Below are 19,215 nucleotides of genomic sequence, written 5' to 3'. Positions count from 1 at the left end.
AGCTGCTTTTTTCTTGCCATAATACAAATTCTAACAGTCTATTCAGTAGGACTATAAGCAGTGTATCCACCAGACTTCTGCTCAACACAACTGATGGTCCCAACCCCATTTATAAGGCAAGAAATCCCACTTATTAAACCTGACAGGGCACATCTGTGAAGTGAAAACCATTCCCTGTGACCACCTCTTGAAGCTCATCAATAGAATGCCAAGAGTGTGCAAAGCAGTCATCAAAGCAAAAGGTGGCTACTTTGAAGAACCTAGAATATAAGACATACCGGTAATTTCAGTTTTCACACTTTTTTGTTAAGTATATAATTCCACATGTGTTAATTCATAGTTTTGATGCCTTCAATGTGAATGTACAATTTTCATAGTCATGAAAATACAGAAAAATCTTTAAATGAGGTGTGTCCAAACTTTTGGTCTGTACTGTATATATATATATCACCGCAAGTCACAATCAAGTCCAATGACCGAGTGTTTTCCGTCTCCAGGCTGAGTGGTGCAGTGAGCGGATTACGGTGCAGCCTCAGGTGTGAATGGCCACATGGCAGCCACATACAGATGGCCCACCAGTGTTATAAATGGCACAGGGCAGGGGGCGTCTGCTGGACATTGGGGGCCCCGGAGCCTCAGGTTACAGCTCTGCCTCAAGAAGAAGATTCATGGGGGCTGATGACACTAACCCGGCTGTTGCATCATCTCCAGCCTTACAGAGGATTCCTGCGCCTATTAAAGGGGAAGATCTGGGTTGTTTTCACTTTAAAAGGTATCAGTGTAGGAAAGAGGGAGAGATATAGAGGAGAGAGAAAGAAATAAGAGGCAAGAAAGAATAGAGACAGAAAGAGACAAAAGAAAAGGACCCAAAGGCAGAAGACAGATAATAGAGATGAGCAATTCAATGCAAATAATGTTTGTCACATTTTTAGGAATAGTCTGGATCTGAAAAATCAGGATGGACTATCATAACCTGTATAAAAGCTGAGGCGGGAATGCAGCAGCCAATTTATAGTGAATCCTGGATAGTGAGAGAACGTCACAGCTCAGCCATCAAGAAAGTCATAAAACAGTGATCAAATCCTACAGTTAGTGTGCGTTGTGGTTTTTGATCGCATCTTGGATCACACTTTAACCACACAAGTCTATGGGTCGTCAGCTTCCTATTAACCCTTTTCTGACATTAGACGTACTATCCCCCGTATGACCACCGACGGGATAGTACGTCATATACGATCGGCCGCGCTCACGGGGGGAGCGCTGCCGATCGCGGCCAGGTGTCAGCTGACTATCGCAGCTGACATCCAGCACTATGTGCCAGGAGCTGTCACGGACCGCTCCTGGCACATTAACCCCCGGAACACTGCGATCAAACATGATCGCAGCGTTTCGGCGGCATAGGGAAGCATCGCGCAGGGAGGGGGCTCCCTGCATGCTTCCCTGAGACCCTCGGAGCAACGTTATGTGATCACGTTCCTCCGAGGGTCTCCTATCTCCTCCTCCCTGCAGGCCCTGGCTCCAAAATGGCCGCGGGACTGCTTCCGGGTCCTGCAGGGAGGTGGCTTACAAGCACCTGCTCAGAGCAGGCGCCAGAAAGCCTCCCTGCAGTGCCTGTCAGATCGTTGATCTGACACTATAGTATGATGTCCCACCCTGGGGTAATGTAAAAAAATAAATAAATATTTACATGTGTAAACAAAAAATAAAAAAAATAATTCCTAAATAAAGAAAAAACAAAACAAAAATATTGTTCCAATAAATACATTTCTTTATCTAAATAAAAAAAAATAAAAGTACACATTTATTATCGCCGCGTCCGTAACGACCCGACCTATAAAACCGTCCCACTAGTTAACCCCTTCAGTGAACACCGTCACAAAAAAAACGAGGCAAAAAACAACGCTTTATTATCATACCGCCGAACAAAAAGTGGAATAACACGCGATAAAAAAAAAGGGATATAAATAACCATGGTATCGCTGAAAACGACATCTTGTCCCGCAAAAAACGAGCTGCCATACAGCATCATGCGCGATAAAATTAAAAAGTTATAGTCCTCAGAATAAAGAGATGCAAAAATAATTATTTTTATATAAAATAGTTTTTATCGTATAAAAGCGCCAAAACATGAAAAAAATGATATAAATGAGATATCGCTGTAATCGTACTGACCCGAAGAATAAAACTGCTTTATCAATTTTACCAAACGTGGAACGGTATAAACGCCCCCCCCCCCAAAAAAAAAAAAAAAAAATTCATGAATAGCTGGTTTTTGGTCATTCTGTCTCACAAAAATCAGAATAAAAAGCGATCAAAAATTGTCACGTGCTCGACCTCACGTGACTCTATGGACCAAAATATGGAAAAATTATAGCTCTCAAAATGTGGAGACGCAAAAACTATTTTTTGCAATAAAAGGCGTCTTTTAGTGTGTGACGGCTGCCAAACATAAAAATCCGCTAAAAAAACGCTATAAAAGTAAATCAAACCTCCCTTCATCACCCCCTTAGTTAGGGAAAAATAATAAACTTTTAAAAATTGATTTATTTCCATTTTCCCATTAGGGCTAGGGTTAAAGTTAGGGCTAAGGTTAAAGTTAGGGTTGGGGCTAAAGTTAGGGTTTGGATTAGGGTTACCGTTGGGATTAGGGGTGTGGTTGGGGTTAGGGCGTACCGTTGGGATTAGGGTTATGGGTGTGTTTGGGTTAGGGTTTCAGTTATAATTGGGGGTTTCCACTGTTCAGGCACATCAGGGGCTCTCCAAACGCGACATGGCGTCCGATCTCCATTCCAGGCAACTCTGCGTTGAAAAAGTCAAACAGTGCTCCTTCCCTTCCGAGCTCTCCCGTGCGCCCAAACAGTAGTTTACCCCCACATATGGGGTATCAGCGTACTCAGGACAAATTGCACAACAACGTTTGAGGTCCAATTTCTTCTGTTACCCTTGGGAAAATAAAAAATTAGGGGGGAAAAGATCATTTTTGTGAAAAAATATGATTTTTTATTTTTACGGCTCTGCATTATAAACTTCTGTGAAGCACTTAATGGGTCAAAGTGCTCACCACACATCTAGATAAGTTCCTTAGGGGGTCTACTTTCCAAAATGATGTCACTTCTGGGGGGTTTCAATGTTTACGCACATCAGGGGCTCTCCAAACGTGACATGGCGTCCTATCTCAATTCCAGTCAATTTTGCATTGAAAAGTCAAACGGCGCTCCTTCCCTTCCGAGCTCTGCCATGCGCCCAAACAGTGGTTTACCCCCGCATATGGGGTATCGGCTTATTCAAGAGAAATTGTACAACAACTTTTGGGGTCCAATTTCTCCTGTTACCCTTGGGAAAATAAAACAAATTAAATTTTTTTGTGAAAAAAAATGAAATGTTCATTTCTTTTTTTAAACATTCCAAAAATTCCTGTGAAACACCTGAAGGGTTAATAAACTTCTTGAATGTGGTTTTGAGCACCTTGAGCGGTGCAGTTTTTAGAATGGTGTCACACTTGGTTATTTTCTATCATATAGTGACTTGAAATGTGATGTGGTCCCTAAAAAAAATGGTGTTGTAAAAATGAGAAATTGCTGGTCAACTTTTAACCCTTATAACTCCCTAACGAAAAAAAAAATGTTTGGTTCCAAAATTGTGCTGATGTAAAGTAGACATGTGGGAAATGTTATTTATTAAGTATTTTGTGTGACAGATCTCTCTGATTTCAGGGCATAAAAATTCAAAGTTGGAAAATTGCAAAATTTTCAAAATTTTCACCAAATTTCTGTTTTTTTCCACAAATAAACGCAGGTAATATCAAAGAAATTTTACCACTATCATGAAGTACAATATGTCACGAGAAAACAGTGTCAGAATCACCAGGATCCGTTGAAGCGTTCCACAGATATAACCTCATAAAGAGACAGTGGTCAGAATTGTAAAAATTGGCCTGGTCATTAATGTGCAAACCACCCTTGGGGGTTAAGGGGTTAAATACATGAAAATGTACAAAAAAAAAAGTTACTCAAAAATTATATATATATATATATATATATATATATATATATATATAAAAAGTTCAAATCACTCCCATTTCCCCTATTAAAAATAGAGAAAAAAGCGACACATATTTGCTATCACTGCGTCCAGAAAAGTCCAATCTATTAAAAGTAAATTAATCAAATAGGAAAAACGGCGTAATGAGAAAAAAAAATAAAAATAAACAGAATTAAGTTTTTTTTTTCGCAGCTGCAACACTGGAATAAGAGGATGAATAAAAAAAAAAAAGTTATGGCTCTGGGAAGAAAAAAAACAAAGATGAAAAAATTGGAATTTGGCCATGGTGGGAAGGAGTTAGGAATGTCTTTGGTGTTGGTGAGCCCTTGTGCGGCCATTACATGGGCTCTGGTTTGGTCTCAGGATCACCCGGAATAATTTGGGAACTGAAGCCTCCCGGATTTTCTAGAATTAGGTCTAGATTCTCGGCGACATGGTTTTTTTGCTCTGGTGTCAACATTCAGGAACATTGTGCGGCTTTCGCAGTGGTTTACATCAGCTCCTCAATAGGAATCTGCAGGTGTAAAACCGCAGGTGGAATCCGCACAAGATCCGCAGGAATTCCACGGTAAATCCACAGGTAAAATGCAGTGCGTTTTTACCTGCGGATTTTGCAAAAACGGTGCGGAAAAATCCACACACGAATCCGCAACATGTGCACCTAGCCTTATATGATCCAATAATCCGCAATCTCTGGTAATCCGGCACCTGTCTCCTTACTGGAGATTAAGGTAAAAGCAAATCTACGGCCACCAGCGGTAAAGGGGCAACAGCACCTGAAACGCGTGAGCGCCGGCGACGGAAACGCGATACAGCTGCGCTCGTTACGACGCTGATTGCTGCTGGACTCTGCATCAGTAAAGGGTTAACAGCAGACGTGAGGAAATAACCGCCGGAAGCGGCACAAGGAGGAGGCGGCGGGGACATCGCGCGTCCGTCATCAACACAGACACGTCCTGCCGCCCGGACTGATGATGAAACACCCGGCAGCGATGTCGTGAGACGGGGACTCCCATGTAAGGACGGCGGCCATTGGACTGTGTCATAGGAGACTGCTGGGAGGAGCCTTAGTGTCCTGCCCTCCATAGTTACTGTTACCATGGGCGGGAACGCACTGACTGTACCACACCTGACATACTGATACACCGGCTGAGCAGCACTGTACCACACCTGACAGGCTTAGATACACCAGCCTAGCCGCACTGTACCACACCTGACAGGCTTAGATACACCAGCCTAGCCGCACTGTACCACACCTGACAGGCTTAGATACACCAGCCCAGCAGCACTGTACCACACCTGACAGGCTTAGATACACCAGCCTAGCCGCACTGTACCACACCTGACAGGCTTAGATACACCAGCCCAGCAGCTCTGTACCACACCTGACAGACTTAGATACACCAGCCCAGCAGCTCTGTACCACACATGACATGCTTAGATACACCAGCCCAGCAGCTCTGTACCACACCTGACAGACTTAGATATACCAGCTGAACAGTACTGTACCACACCTGACAGACTTAGATACACCAGCCTAGCCGCACTGTACCACACCTGACATGCTTAGATACACCAGCCCAGCAGCTCTGTACCACACCTGACAGACTTAGATATACCAGCTGAACAGTACTGTACCACACCTGACAGACTTAGATACACCAGCCCAGCAGCACTGTACCACACCTGACAGACTTAGATACACCAGCTGAGCAGTACTGTACCACACCTGACAGGCTTAGATACACCGCCTCAGCAGCACTGTACCACACCTGACAGGCTTAGATACACCAGCTCAGCAGCACTGTACCACACCTGACAGGCTTAGATACACCAGCTCAGCAGCACTGTATCACACACTATGAGCTTAGATACTCCGGCTTAGCAGCACAGTACCACACACTCGATGAGCTTAGATACACCGGCTTCAATAGCACAGTATCACACACACGATGAGCTTAGATAACCGGCTCAGCAGCACAGTATCACACACGATGAGCTTAGATACACCGGCTCAGCAGCACAGTATTACACACACGATGAGCTTAGATACACCGGCTCAGCAGCACAGTATCACACACGATGAGCTTAGATACTCTGGCTCAGCAGCACAGTATCACACATGATGAGCTTAGATACACTGGCTCAGCAGAACAGTATCACACACACGATGAGCTTAGATACTCCGGCTCAGCAGAACAGTCTCACACACACTATGAGCTTAGATACTCCGGCTCAGCAGAACAGTATCACACACACACGATGAGCTTAGATACTCCGGCTCAGCAGAACAGTATCACACACACGATGAGCTTAGATACTCCGGCTCAGCAGAACAGTATCACACACACTATGAGCTTAGATACTCCGGCTCAGCAGAACAGTATCACACACACGATGAGCTTAGATACTCCGGCTCAGCAGCACAGTATCACACACGATAAGCTTAGATACTCCGGCTCAGCAGCACAGTATCTCACACACGATGAGCTTAGATACTCCGGCTCAGCAGCACAGTATCTCACACACGATGAGCTTAGATACTCCGGCTCAGCAGCACAGTATCTCACACACGATGAGCTTAGATACTCCGGCTCAGCAGCACAGTATCTCACACACGATGAGCTTAGATACCCCGGCTCAGCAGCACAGTATCACACACACGATGAGCTTAGATACCCCGGCTCAGCAGCACAGTATCACACAGTTGGAATGTATATAGGGTGTGAGGCTGCACCAATGAGGCCGGGAGGCTGCCTCCACCAATCAGAGCGCTCCGACCTGCAGGCATTGGCAGCCATTCTTACATTGTCATTTGCATTTCCAGCGTGAGCCGGTGTGGAGGACAGCGTGCAGCTGCCGGGGTCGCCCCTGATCTGCGAGTACAGCAATCCCACCGACTGTCCCCGGAGAAGGTGATGTTCATTATAAGCTTATAATCGTCCCCTGGTCCCGGTGATCTCAGGACTAGAGGCGCCGTATGTCACTGAATAGATAACACACATAGAAGACTCTTCTACACTTTATTATCTGTATCTCAGGATACATATATACGTATGTCTGTGCCAGACGGGATTATATTCACTTTTCCAACCACAGTGAGACTTGTAGTCCTACAGCTGTCAGTGGAATCTGCTGAATACAGCACCCAGAGGAGTCCTGTAGGATAGAGAGATAGCTGTGCTCTATGCAGCTGTCTCATTGCCTGTCTCTAATCCCAGCTGTGACTTTGACAGGTGACATAAGGCATACAGTGCCCAGAGAATGCCATACTGCACCCATATACTGCATACAGTGCCCAGAGAATGCCATACTGCACCCATATACTGCATACAGTGCCCAGAGAATGCCATACTGCACCCATATACTGCATACAGTGCCCAGAGAATGCCATACTGCACCCATATACTGCATACAGTGCCCAGAGAATGCCATACTGCACCCATATACTGCATACAGTGCCCAGAGAATGCCATACTGCACCCATATACTGCATACAGTGCCCAGAGAATGCCATGCTGCACCCATATACTGCATACAGTGCCCAGAGAATGCCATACTGCACCCATATACTGCATACAGTGCCCAGAGAATGCCATACTGCACCCATATACTGCATACAGTGCCCAGAGAATGCCATACTGCACCCATATACTGCATACAGTGCCCAGAGAATGCCATACTGCACCCATATACTGCATACAGTGCCCAGAGAGTGCCATACTGCACCCATATACTGCATACAGTGCCCAGAGAATGCCATACTGCACCCATATACTGCATACAGTGCCCAGAGCGTGCCATACTGCACCCATATACTGCATACAGTGCCCAGAGCGTGCCATACTGCACCCATATACTGCATACAGTGCCCAGAGAGTGCCATACTGCACCCATATACTGCATACAGTGCCCAGAGAATGCCATACTGCACCCATATAATGCATTCAGTGCCCAGAGAATGCCATACTGCACCCATATACTGCATACAGTGCCCAGAAAGTGCCATACTGCACCCATATACTGCATACAGTGCCCAGAGAATGCCATACTGCACCCATATACTGCATACAGTGCCCAGAGCGTGCCATACTGCACCCATATACTGCATACAGTGCCCAGAGAGTGCCATACTGCACCCATATACTGCATACAGTGCCCAGAGAGTGCCATACTGCACCCATATACTGCATACAGTGCCCAGAGAATGCCATACTGCACCCATATACTGCATACAGTGCCCAGAGGGTGTCATACTGCACCCATATACTGCATACAGTGCCCAGAGAGTGCCATACTGCACCCATATACTGCATACAGTGCCCAGAGAATGCCATACTGCACCTATATACTGCATACAGTGCCCAGAGGGTGCCATACTGTACCGTGCTTGTATATTGTTGTAAAGTGCCATATATAGTTATACTGTGTCAATTTACTACAGTGCAATACACTGTCGAACAGTGCCATATATAGTGTACTGTCCTACACAGGCCTATGTACATAGAGAGCCCATATAGTGCAAATAGTGGTCTCTTCTGATGATAAACATGGATGAGCAGCTGTGGGGTGAGTGATTTTCCCGCTTTGCTCTCCTCTCCAGCCTCATGCCATATCTTTACCTCTGACATAGATCCCTGTCCCCCGATCTAGGAAAGTTCCCGGAGATCCATTGATACAAAGTCCTGTCCGGAGGCCATCACAAAGCAAATATTTCAAAAGACTACACTACTGTTCAAAAACATACAGCACAATAGTGCCATACCTTACCCATCTACTGCACACACTGCACAGTTAGTGAGGGTCGGGTGACCCAGGACCAGGGGCTCAGTCCTGTCCCTAAAACTAGGGGGCACCCTAGCTAGCCCTGCTCCCCGGGATGCTTCTGAAGGTGAAGATGCCGGAGCCTCCACCCTTGCCTTATCTCCTGAGTTAGCCCTCCGTCTGTTCTCTTCCCCTACCCAGGGAGAGGGGCGCTACCATGCACCGTAGTACACCAACCCGATAAACAAGGCAACACAAACAAGGGTTTAAGAGGAGACTTCAGGCATACAAAATATTCACTCACATAACAGACGAATGTAGCGGAGCATAGAGGTAGGGGAATAAACCAAAATAGAGAAGGAAAGGGAATTACTACACATACAAACCAAGCAACAGTCACTGATAACTCCTCCAACTCTCCTTCTTATATGAACTCCTCTCCCTCCGTTAGCTATGCAGCAAATGCTAGCTCTGACAAGGATTTGTAACAGAGCTCAGATTATAAAGGGGAAAGGAGTGGCTAACCGAGCTCAGCTGTGAGCACAGGGATTTCCAACATGACCGATTAAGGAATAAACACATTTAAAATGGAGAAGTGCTTCTTGAGTGCCGGAGTAGGTGCAATCAGACGCTGCGGTCTTCTGGCTCCACACTATCGTGGGAACCCTGTCTGGCTACAAAAAGCGTTTAGAAAAGGGGGTGCTACTAGGTACTAACCATGCAAGTGCCCACATTTTTGCATAGGCCCATTTTCCTTTTTGTAATGTTTAAAACTTAAAAAATGACAATATATACAGTGCCTATAATTTTAAGGGTAGGTTAATTTTAACAATGAGAGATAGAATATCAAAAATAAAATCCAGAAAATCACATTGTGTAAATTATATAAATTTATTTGCATTTGTCAGTGAGAAATAAGTATCTGATCCCCTACCTAAGAGTTCTGGCTCCTACAGACCAGTTAGACGCTCCTAATCAACTCATTACCTGCATTATAGACAGCTGTCTTAGGCTACGTTCACACGATCCTTTTTTCACTGCGGATTTTTCAGGTCCTTTTTCGGGAAAATCCGCAGTGAAAAACGGCGGTGCTTCTCTCTGCGGTTTTGTGTCCTTTTTCTACTGCGGATTCCACTGCGGGTTTCCAACTGCAGTTTCCTATTGGTGCTGTTGGAAACCCGCAGCGGAATCCGCAGAAAGAATTGACATGGTACTTCTTTTTTCTGCAGGCAAATCCGCGCGGATTTGCCTGCGAAAAAAAGGATCGTCGGCACAGCGGTTTTTGTTTTCCATAGGGTAACATTGTACTGTACCCTGCATGGAAAACTGCTGCGGATCCGCAGCTGCAATTCCGCTGCGGATCCGCAGCAAAAACCGCATCGTGTGAACATAGCCTAACATAGTCACCTTTATAATAGACTCCTGTCCACAGACTCAATTAATCAGTCAGACTCTAACCTCTACAACATGGGCAAGACCAAAGAGCTTTATAAGGATGTCAGGGATCAAATAATTATTTCCTTATCTATCTATCTATCTATCTATCTATCTATCTATCTATCTATCTATCTATCTATCTATCTATCTATCTATCTATCTATCTATCTATCGTAGTTTTTTTTGCCTAAAATACAAAGGAAATGTGTCCTCTTTAACATTAGGCCTTTTAGAGATCATTCCATCTTCAACTTCCTTAACTGTTCACAATAACAATTATTTTGACCAGGGGTGCCCAAACTCAGACATGCCACTGTATTACCAAATAATGTCAAAACAGGCATCCAAAGCCCATTAAAGATGTTGACCAAAATTGGCCGATAACTTGCAGCGTTTGGACATTCCCTTATAGGATAGGTGATCAATATTAGAGTCCAGGACAACCCCTTTAAGGTGGAGGTAAATGATAATCTATAAATTAATGGCCTGTGTGTTTCCCTTTGATCTGCAGATTCTGAGCCCCCAGGATGTGTGGTATATGGGCACTGTTTGGCAGTGATGAATGCCTTTCGGTGCAGTGTCTCAGCGCCATGAAAATCGCACATCGGGGTCCTGACGCGTTTCGGTTCGAGAATGTGAACGGATTCACCAACTGCTGCTTTGGTTTCCACCGCCTGGCGATTGTGGACCAGTTATATGGCATGCAGCCTCTGCGGGTGAAGAAGTTCCCGTACCTATGGCTCTGTTACAACGGGGAGATTTACAATTACAAGCAGGTGAGAGCAAAGCTAAAGAGACAAATATCCGCTGCCGTGATGCTGCCAAACTGGGCCGACTGCCACTGCAGCAGAGACACATGATGGTGGCCTTCTGGATATCATCATTACTCTGACTGCCTGCACATACATAGCACAAAACATTAGCAAATAGATGCAGTGTAAAGCATGGGGGAGAAAGTGTGCAAAATCTGTTTAGCTACAGTCATGGCTGAAAGTGTTGGCAGCCTTGAAATCGTTCAAAAAAATGAAGTATTGATAACAAAATACAGTAAGGCTCTGTGCACACGTATTCTTGGCCACTGCGGATTTTTCTGCAGCAGATTTGATAAATCTGCAGGGCAAAAATGCTGCGTTTTTGCTGCAGATTTATTGCGGATTTACTGCGTTTTTTCTGCGGTTTTCACTGCGGGTTTACAACTGCGGTTTTCCATAGGGGCAGCTATAAAACTGCTGCGGAATCCGCAGAAAGAAGTGACATGCTGCGGAATGTAAACCGCTGCGTTTCCACGTGTTTTTTTCCGCAGCATGGGCACAGCGTTTTTGGTTTCCCATAGGTTTACATTGAACTGTAAACTCATGGGAAACTGCTGCGGACCTGCAGCAGATCCGCGGCATAATGCGCATCGTGTGCACATACCCTAATAAGTCAAGGGAAGTTAGGAACATTTGAGAAACATTGGCCTATCCTTCTTATGGAGGAGGATATAAAGGACAATGTCTCAGTGACACCTCATAGAACCTACAGGAAGGGAAAAGCCCCCCGGAAGAAGCAGGAGGCGAAACGCGCGTCGGGGTGAGGGGACGCCATCAGCACGAGGTAACACCATCTCTTTATTATCCTATGGATTCAGCGGTCTGTTAGTTTGCCCCCATATGTGCATCGTATGTATGTATCAGATAATGTAACCACTGTGTGCATTGTTACTGAGATTGTCCTTTGGGAGGTAGATTAGATTAATTGATACCGTTATTTACATTGGATATACTAAGCCACTGAGCTAATTATTTGGGGTTGTGTTCAGCCACTGTTGTTATCCTTATTTTCATGAGTATGATCTGTTTATTTATTGCCTTGTCTCTTGCTGTCCCCTATGGTATTTATGCTTTTTTATTCTGTTCATTTTTAAACAAATATCAATAAACATGTGGTTTTAATTATGGGATCTCTTCGTTTCTTCCCACTTTGATTGTGTGGGATTAGTTGAGTATAAAATTACCCACATTCAAGGGGCGGTGATCGGGACAAAAGTCTGTTACAAAAAGAGACCCAGTGGATATTTCGGTTAAAAACTGTTTATCCTACCGGTCTGAATGAACAACTTTCTCTTTCTCCTTTTCTCTGATAGGGGTGCATTAGGGAATCTAGTGGGGACAGCCTCCGTCGAGTGGGGGCGCCAGTGCACTGGATATGTAGGGTACCAATCTCCACGCTATGTAGGGATAAATATAGTCTAGGGTAAATGTAGGGATATAATACATCCCCGACCTTTTTCTTCGTGTGTGCCCAAAAGGGAGCAGCGTGGGAACAACTAAACACCCCCCTTATACCCTTATACCCGGTCAATTACTGTCTGGATTCCCATACTAGGTATAAGAGTGGTTGATATGAGGAGTGTAGCACATGAATGTGCGGCTGTTTCCTCATTGGTTTTTCACGTTGGAGATGCATAGTTGGCATTGAGCATTGAGTGTGTGAGCATCAAATATCGGCCTGTTAACTTCCATAGGGAAACCACTGGTAAATATATCAATCCATATGTGTATGTAGAGAGGTAAGATCACTGGAATGTATTCATTCAACAACAAGAATGTAACTCTACTGTAATTGGGTAAGTCGACCCTCACACTTTTTTGGAGAAGAAAGTTGCGTCCATTTACTTACACCAGTGGTCCCCAACCTTTCTGACCTTGAGAGCCACATTCAGCTCCTGTTCCCCCTCACAGTTGTGGCAACCACAGCCCCCATTACGGGTATAATAATAACCAAAGCTTTTCCATACAAATCACCCCGAAGCAATATACCAAGATCCAGGGGTTCCCACCACACCCCACCACATTCAGCATTCTCCCATCACGCACTTACAACAAAGTCACATCCAGCTTCAAGTACCTCCTCTGACCGGTAGTATCATCCTGTCTCCAGTGTACCATACATACAGGAAATTACCTCTAAACTCCCAAGACCAAAAGAAGTGTACCCAAATCTGCTCTTCTGTGCAGGGCTACTCACAATGTTCACCATTTTGAGACGTGCTCTTCATACCAGTTTACTAATCTGGAGCTAATGCACCTAGCTGGCAGACAGCCGCGAGCCACAATTCATGGTACCGCGAGCCACATGTGGCTCCCGAGCTACAGGTTGGGGACCCCTGACTTACACATTACTGGCACATGAGCACTTTTTATTAGTTTTACTGATAACCTTTTTCATCTGCATAACTAAATAAAAGTTATATTTGACCTCTTTGCTGTTCTTTGACTCTCACACCACCAAACTTCTTACACCTCTCAACTGGAATTTTGGATTCTTCTCTTGCAAACTGCTCCAGGTCTCTTATATTTGAAGGCGCCTTCTCCTGACAGCAATTCTTCAGAACTCTACATCACTTTCTTTCCATACATTTCTGGGTTCTTCTTGAAGTATGTTTGGGGTCATTGTCCTGCTGGAAGACCCATGACCTAGGACACAAACTCAGCTTTCTGATAATGGGCACTACATTGCGACCCCAAATCCTTTGGTAATCTTCATATTTCATGATGCCTTGCACACAGTTAAGGCACCCAGTGCCAGAAGCAGCAAAACACCCCCAAAACATCTCCAAACCTCCACCATATTTGACTGTAGGTACTGTGTTCTTTTCTTTTGTAGGCCTCATTCCATTTTTGGTAAACCGTAGAATTTTGTGTTAAACAAAAAGCTCTGTCTTGGTCTCATCTGCCCACAAGATGCTTTCCCAGAAGGATTTTGGCTTGTGTACATTTTGGCAAACTACAGCCTAGCTATTTTATGTCTCTGTGTCAGCAGCGGGGTCCTCCTGGGTCTCCTGCCATAGCGTTTCATTTCATGCAAATGTAGACGGATAATTCACGCTGACACTGATGTACCCTGAGCCTGCAGGACAGTTTGAAGTTCTTTGAAACTTGATTGGGACTGCTTATCCTCCATCCAGACTAGCCTGCATTGCAACTTTTCATAAATTTTTCTCTGCCGTCCATGTCCAGAGAGATTAGCTATAGTTCCATGGGTTGTAAACTTCTTGATTATATTGCGCACTGTGGACAAAGGAACATCAAGATGTCTGGAGATGGACTTGTAACCATGAGATTGTTGATATTGCTCAACAATTTTGGTTCTCAAGTCCTCAGACAGTTCTCTTCTCCTCTCTCTGTTCTCCATGCTTATTTTGGCACATACAGACCCACAATGCAAAGTTCAGTCAACTTCTCCCGTTTTTATCTGGTGTGATTTTCATATTTCTCACACCTGTTACTTGCCACAGGTGAGATTGAACGAGCATCACATGCTCGAAACAAAGTTGTTTAACCACAATTTTGGAAAGGTGCCAACAATTTTGTCTGGACCATGTTTGGGGTTTTGTGTGAAATTATGCACAATTTGCCTTTTTTTCTCATTTTTTTTTGTGTTGTTCCAATACAAACAAAGGAAATAACCATGTGTTTAACAAATCATGTGTAATTCCAATCATTTTCTGGGAGAAATACTCAATTTTCTGAAACAATTTCAAGAGTGCCAACACTTTTGGGTCATGAATCTGTCTATCTAATCTATCGCTTGGTTTCTCCCAGCTAGAGAAGCATCTGGGCTTCGAGTACCAGACGATGGTGGACGGTGAGGTGATTCTCCATCTCTACAGTAAATACGGCATTGAACAGACGGCGGCGCTACTGGACGGTGTTTTCGCTTTCATCCTTTTGGACACGGCCAATAAGAAAGTCTTTATCGGAAGAGACTCTTATGGAGTCCGGCCGCTGTTTAAGCTGCTCACCGACGATGGCTTTTTGGCAGTTTGCTCAGAAGCTAAAGGTATTGTATGAGCGACCCATGAAGCTTAAAGGGATTGTCCACTTTTTTTTTGTTTAAATTTGAAAGTGTTCAATTTCACTGCAGCACTCCCGCAGGAAAAATGATGCATTACACCTAATATTGCATTGTTTTTTTCCGGGAGTGCTCCTTTAATGGACTGATAATTGTTTATAATTATCACGTCGTTTTTCTACAGGCCTTATTGACCTAAAACATTCAATGACCTCAAGTCCGAAGATTGATCCGTTCCCTCCTGGTCACTGTGAAGTTTTCGATCTCAAACTGAGTGGAAAAGTGGCGTCGGTGGAATTGATAAAGTTCCGCAATTTCAAGGATGAACCTCAGCACGCGGAGTACGACTCTCTAGGAAAACTGCAAGCAGGTAACGCGAGTGCACGATCAGACTACGCAGAGATTGTTTGTAGTCTGTTACCATGGAGACACATAGTTGTGCACAGGAGCTGTGTACATAACCGTAGGAGTTTGTCCAATCAAAACAATTTGTAAAGTTTCTTCATTTGTGATGCAGAATTGGTTGCAACAGTTTACATACCCTTAAAGTGCTTATGTAATAAAAATCTGTCCGCTTTCTTCCAGAATCAGCGCCACTCCTGACAACAGGTTGTATCTGGTATTGCAGCTCGACTTCATTGAAGTGAATGAGACTGACCTGCACCTGTGGACAACTGTGGCACTCTTTTTGAAAGAATGTATGGTAGTCATATTTTTCTACATTTGGACAACACCTTTAAGGATAATTTTGCATCCAGGTCACCGAAAGACAAAGTGAATCTGATTTCATTTTTTCCCCTTTTTCTCTCAGGCATGGATCGTGAAACGATTAAAAGAAACATCTGCCTCCTGTTTGAGAACGCGGTCAGGAAGCGGTTAATGGCGCATAGGAGGATCGGCTGCCTGCTGTCAGGTATGGGGGTCTAGGGCAATATATTTTCAGCTGCCCCCTTCTTCTGATGTGTGGGGAGGAGATCTCAGGTCCTCATACACATTTATCTCATGTACTCAACGGTTCTGGATCAGGCAGGAGATCGTTCATTATATGTCTCCTAATTCTTTGTGCCGGCGACTGACACATGGTGACCAGGAAAGGACGGGCGCAATTTTGTCCTAGGATAGTAACAGACAGATGTGAAATACTATGTGCCCCCTTCTACAGCTGACGTTTATCTGAGCAATTTCAAGAGAATGTGACAAAAATAGAACGTTTTCTGATTGGTCGTAGGCTAGATACTTCCTGTAAGGCAGTCTTATAATCATCATAGACAGTGTGTAAATGGGTTATAACACCTCTATATACAGTAGAGAACACAGGATCCCCCATTCACAAAAGGTGATGTCAAAGCTCACCTCCTCCTCCTGTACAATGACTGATAACACCCTCTATATACAGTAGATAACACAGGATCCACCATTCACAAGAGGTGATATCACAGCTCACCTCCTCCCCCTGTACAATGTCTGATAACACCTCTATATACAGTAGATAACACAGGATCCACCATTCACAATAGGCGATGTCACAGCTCACCTCCTCCTCCTGTACAATGACTGATAACACCTCTATATACAGTAGATAACACAGGATCCACCATTCACAATAGGTGACATCACAGCTCACCTCCTCCTCCTGTACAATGACTGATAACACCTCTATATACAGTAGATAACACAGGATCCACCATTCACAATAGGTGACATCACAGCTCACCTCCTCCTCCTGTACAATGACTGATAACACCTCTATATACAGTAGATAACACAGGATCCACCATTCACAATAGGCGATGTCACAGCTCACCTCCTCCTCCTGTACAATGACTGATAACACCTCTATATACAGTAGATAACACAGGATCCACCATTCACAATAGGTGATGTCACAGCTCACCTCCTCCTCCTGTACAATGACTGATAACACCTCTATATACAGTAGATAGCACAGGATCCACCATTCACAATAGGTGACATCACAGCTCACCTCCTCCTCCTGTACAATGACTGATAACACCTCTATATACAGTAGATAACACAGGATCCACCATTCACAATAGGCGATGTCACAGCTCACCTCCTCCTCCTGTACAATGACTGATAACACCTCTATATACAGTAGATAACACAGAATCCACCATTCACAATAGGCGATGTCACAGCTCACCTCCTCCTCCTGTACAATGACTGATAACACCTATATATTCCGTAGATAACACAGGTTATGACTTGATGCTGTGGCCAGTAGCTCCCAGTTCTGCAATCAGTGTAAAGTATTATGGAAGGTAATTGCTGGTCTGCGATGTGTAATGGTGCCCGGGGCGGTAACCATGGGTGAGGGCTTCGGTTTCTGCTCCCAACACGCTATTGTTGTTACCGTGGACGACACTTCCCAGCTCCTCTGGTCCATTGCACTTAGCGTGACCATGATTCCCTGCTAACCCTCATATGGGAAACCACAACAGTCCATAAAAAACCCTCACCTTTACTAGTAGTTGTAAAAACACACAGCAAATAGCAACAATTGTTGACATCGTTCTTTAGCTGACAAAACAGTGACATGTCTCCAGCCCTCGTCTTCAGTGACACAGTTGGTGAATTTTGAAAAACAGAGTTAAGGAATTACAATTTTCCTAGCTAAAATGACACGTTAGCCGAGCCTTTCTGTGATCACTCTCTTCAGCCAACTTTTCAGGACCCAAGAGAATGTAGTTCCCGTGACTACCTCCTTTACTGTCTGTGCCCCCAGCCTCGCTGACTCGTCTCTTCTCGGACGTGCAGCTCTCAAGACTTGGTCAGCACTTTCCCGCTCCCGGTGGCCCTTAAGGACTTCAACAAAGTTGCTGCCCATATGTTTTCTTTCCCAACTCGCCTTCTAAGAGTTTTCCGCTGGCACAAATGGAGTTCTTAGGTGTTCCCTTTCCTGCTTTCACTGCTGTCTTCTCCACATGCACGCACGCACTCCGTTAAAGTTCGCCAGTTCTGATGAACCCGAGTGTCCTAACTTCCTTGCCAAAACTAGATTTTCAACTGAACTTCCTATTCCTGTCACTAACCAGAGATTTCCAATCCTCCTCCCCAATATGGGCCAGCCCTACAGTCAACCCTGTCTTCCCAAGTAACAGGAACTGCAACCACAGAAAGATAACTTTTGAATACTTTACAGTAAAATACATGTGTAAATACATTTAAACCACAGGAATGTTAGAGGAGTGGAACACCATCTTCACCTCCCTCACAGATGCACTGAGTAATTGAAATATCAAGTTGATCTGAAGGTAAAATAAAAGTTTCAGAAACTTTTTTCACTGTATATCAGTGACAGGACAAATATGTAAATCTATAAATCTGTAAAGGAGTGGCGCAATTTTTGCAAGATGGTGATTTTTGCAAGATAGGTGACCTACAGTTCTGGCAAAAATTAAGAGACCACTACAAAATTTTCAGTTTGTCTGATTTTTCTCTTTATAGATATATTTTTGAGTAAAATGTAAATTGTTCTTTTATTTTATAAACTTCTGACATGTCTCCGAAGTTCCAAGCAATACATTTTGTATTTATTTTCAGAAAATGAGAAATGGTCAAAATAACAAAAAATGCTGTGCTTGCAGACCTTAAATAATGCAAAGAAAACCAGTTCATAATCATTTAGAAACATCAATACTAATGTTTAATCTCAGGAAGAGTTCAGAAATCAATATTTTGTGGAATAACCATGATTTTTAATCCCAGCTTTCATGCATCTTGGCATGCTTTCCACCAGTCTTTCACACTGATTTTGAGTGACCTTATGCCACTCCTGGTACAATAATGTAAGCAGTTCTTCTTTGTTTGATGGCTTGTGACTATCCATCATCCTCTTGATAACATTCCAGAGGTTTTCAAAGGGGTTCAGGACTGGAGATTGGGCTGGCTATGACAGGGATTTGATGTGGTGGTCCTTCATCCACACCTTGATTGACCTGGCTGTGTGGCATGGTGCATTGTCCTGCTGGAAAATCCAGTCCTCAGAGTTGGGGAACATTGCTTGAGCAGAAGGAATCAACTGTTTTTCCAGGATAACCTTGTATGCGGCTTGATTCATACGTCCTTCGCAAAGATTAACCTGCCCAATTCCAGCCTTGCTGAAGCATCTCCAAA

The 19,215-nt window shown here is 44.1% G+C and overlaps 1 protein-coding gene across 1 annotated transcript in view; it reads left to right on the top strand.

Moving 5' to 3' along the window:
- The first annotated feature begins 4,895 nt into the window (after positions 1-4,895).
- The window catches only part of ASNS (asparagine synthetase (glutamine-hydrolyzing)), a 44,995-nt gene continuing 30,675 nt past the window's right edge, over positions 4,896-19,215 (top strand). The window contains exons 1-6 of the mRNA XM_077268142.1: positions 4,896-5,057; positions 6,869-6,956; positions 10,754-11,018; positions 14,829-15,066; positions 15,263-15,448; positions 15,890-15,991. Of these exons, the coding sequence (XP_077124257.1) occupies positions 10,770-11,018; positions 14,829-15,066; positions 15,263-15,448; positions 15,890-15,991 (775 nt within the window). The 5' untranslated portion in view covers positions 4,896-5,057; positions 6,869-6,956; positions 10,754-10,769. The remainder of the gene's footprint in view (positions 5,058-6,868; positions 6,957-10,753; positions 11,019-14,828; positions 15,067-15,262; positions 15,449-15,889; positions 15,992-19,215) is intronic.

Source organism: Ranitomeya variabilis, chromosome 6 (assembly GCF_051348905.1).
Source record: "Ranitomeya variabilis isolate aRanVar5 chromosome 6, aRanVar5.hap1, whole genome shotgun sequence".
In the NCBI taxonomy this organism is placed as follows: Eukaryota; Metazoa; Chordata; class Amphibia; order Anura; family Dendrobatidae; genus Ranitomeya; species Ranitomeya variabilis.
Note: the sequence above shows the minus strand (reverse complement) of the source record. Positions and strands in the feature narration are given on the sequence as shown.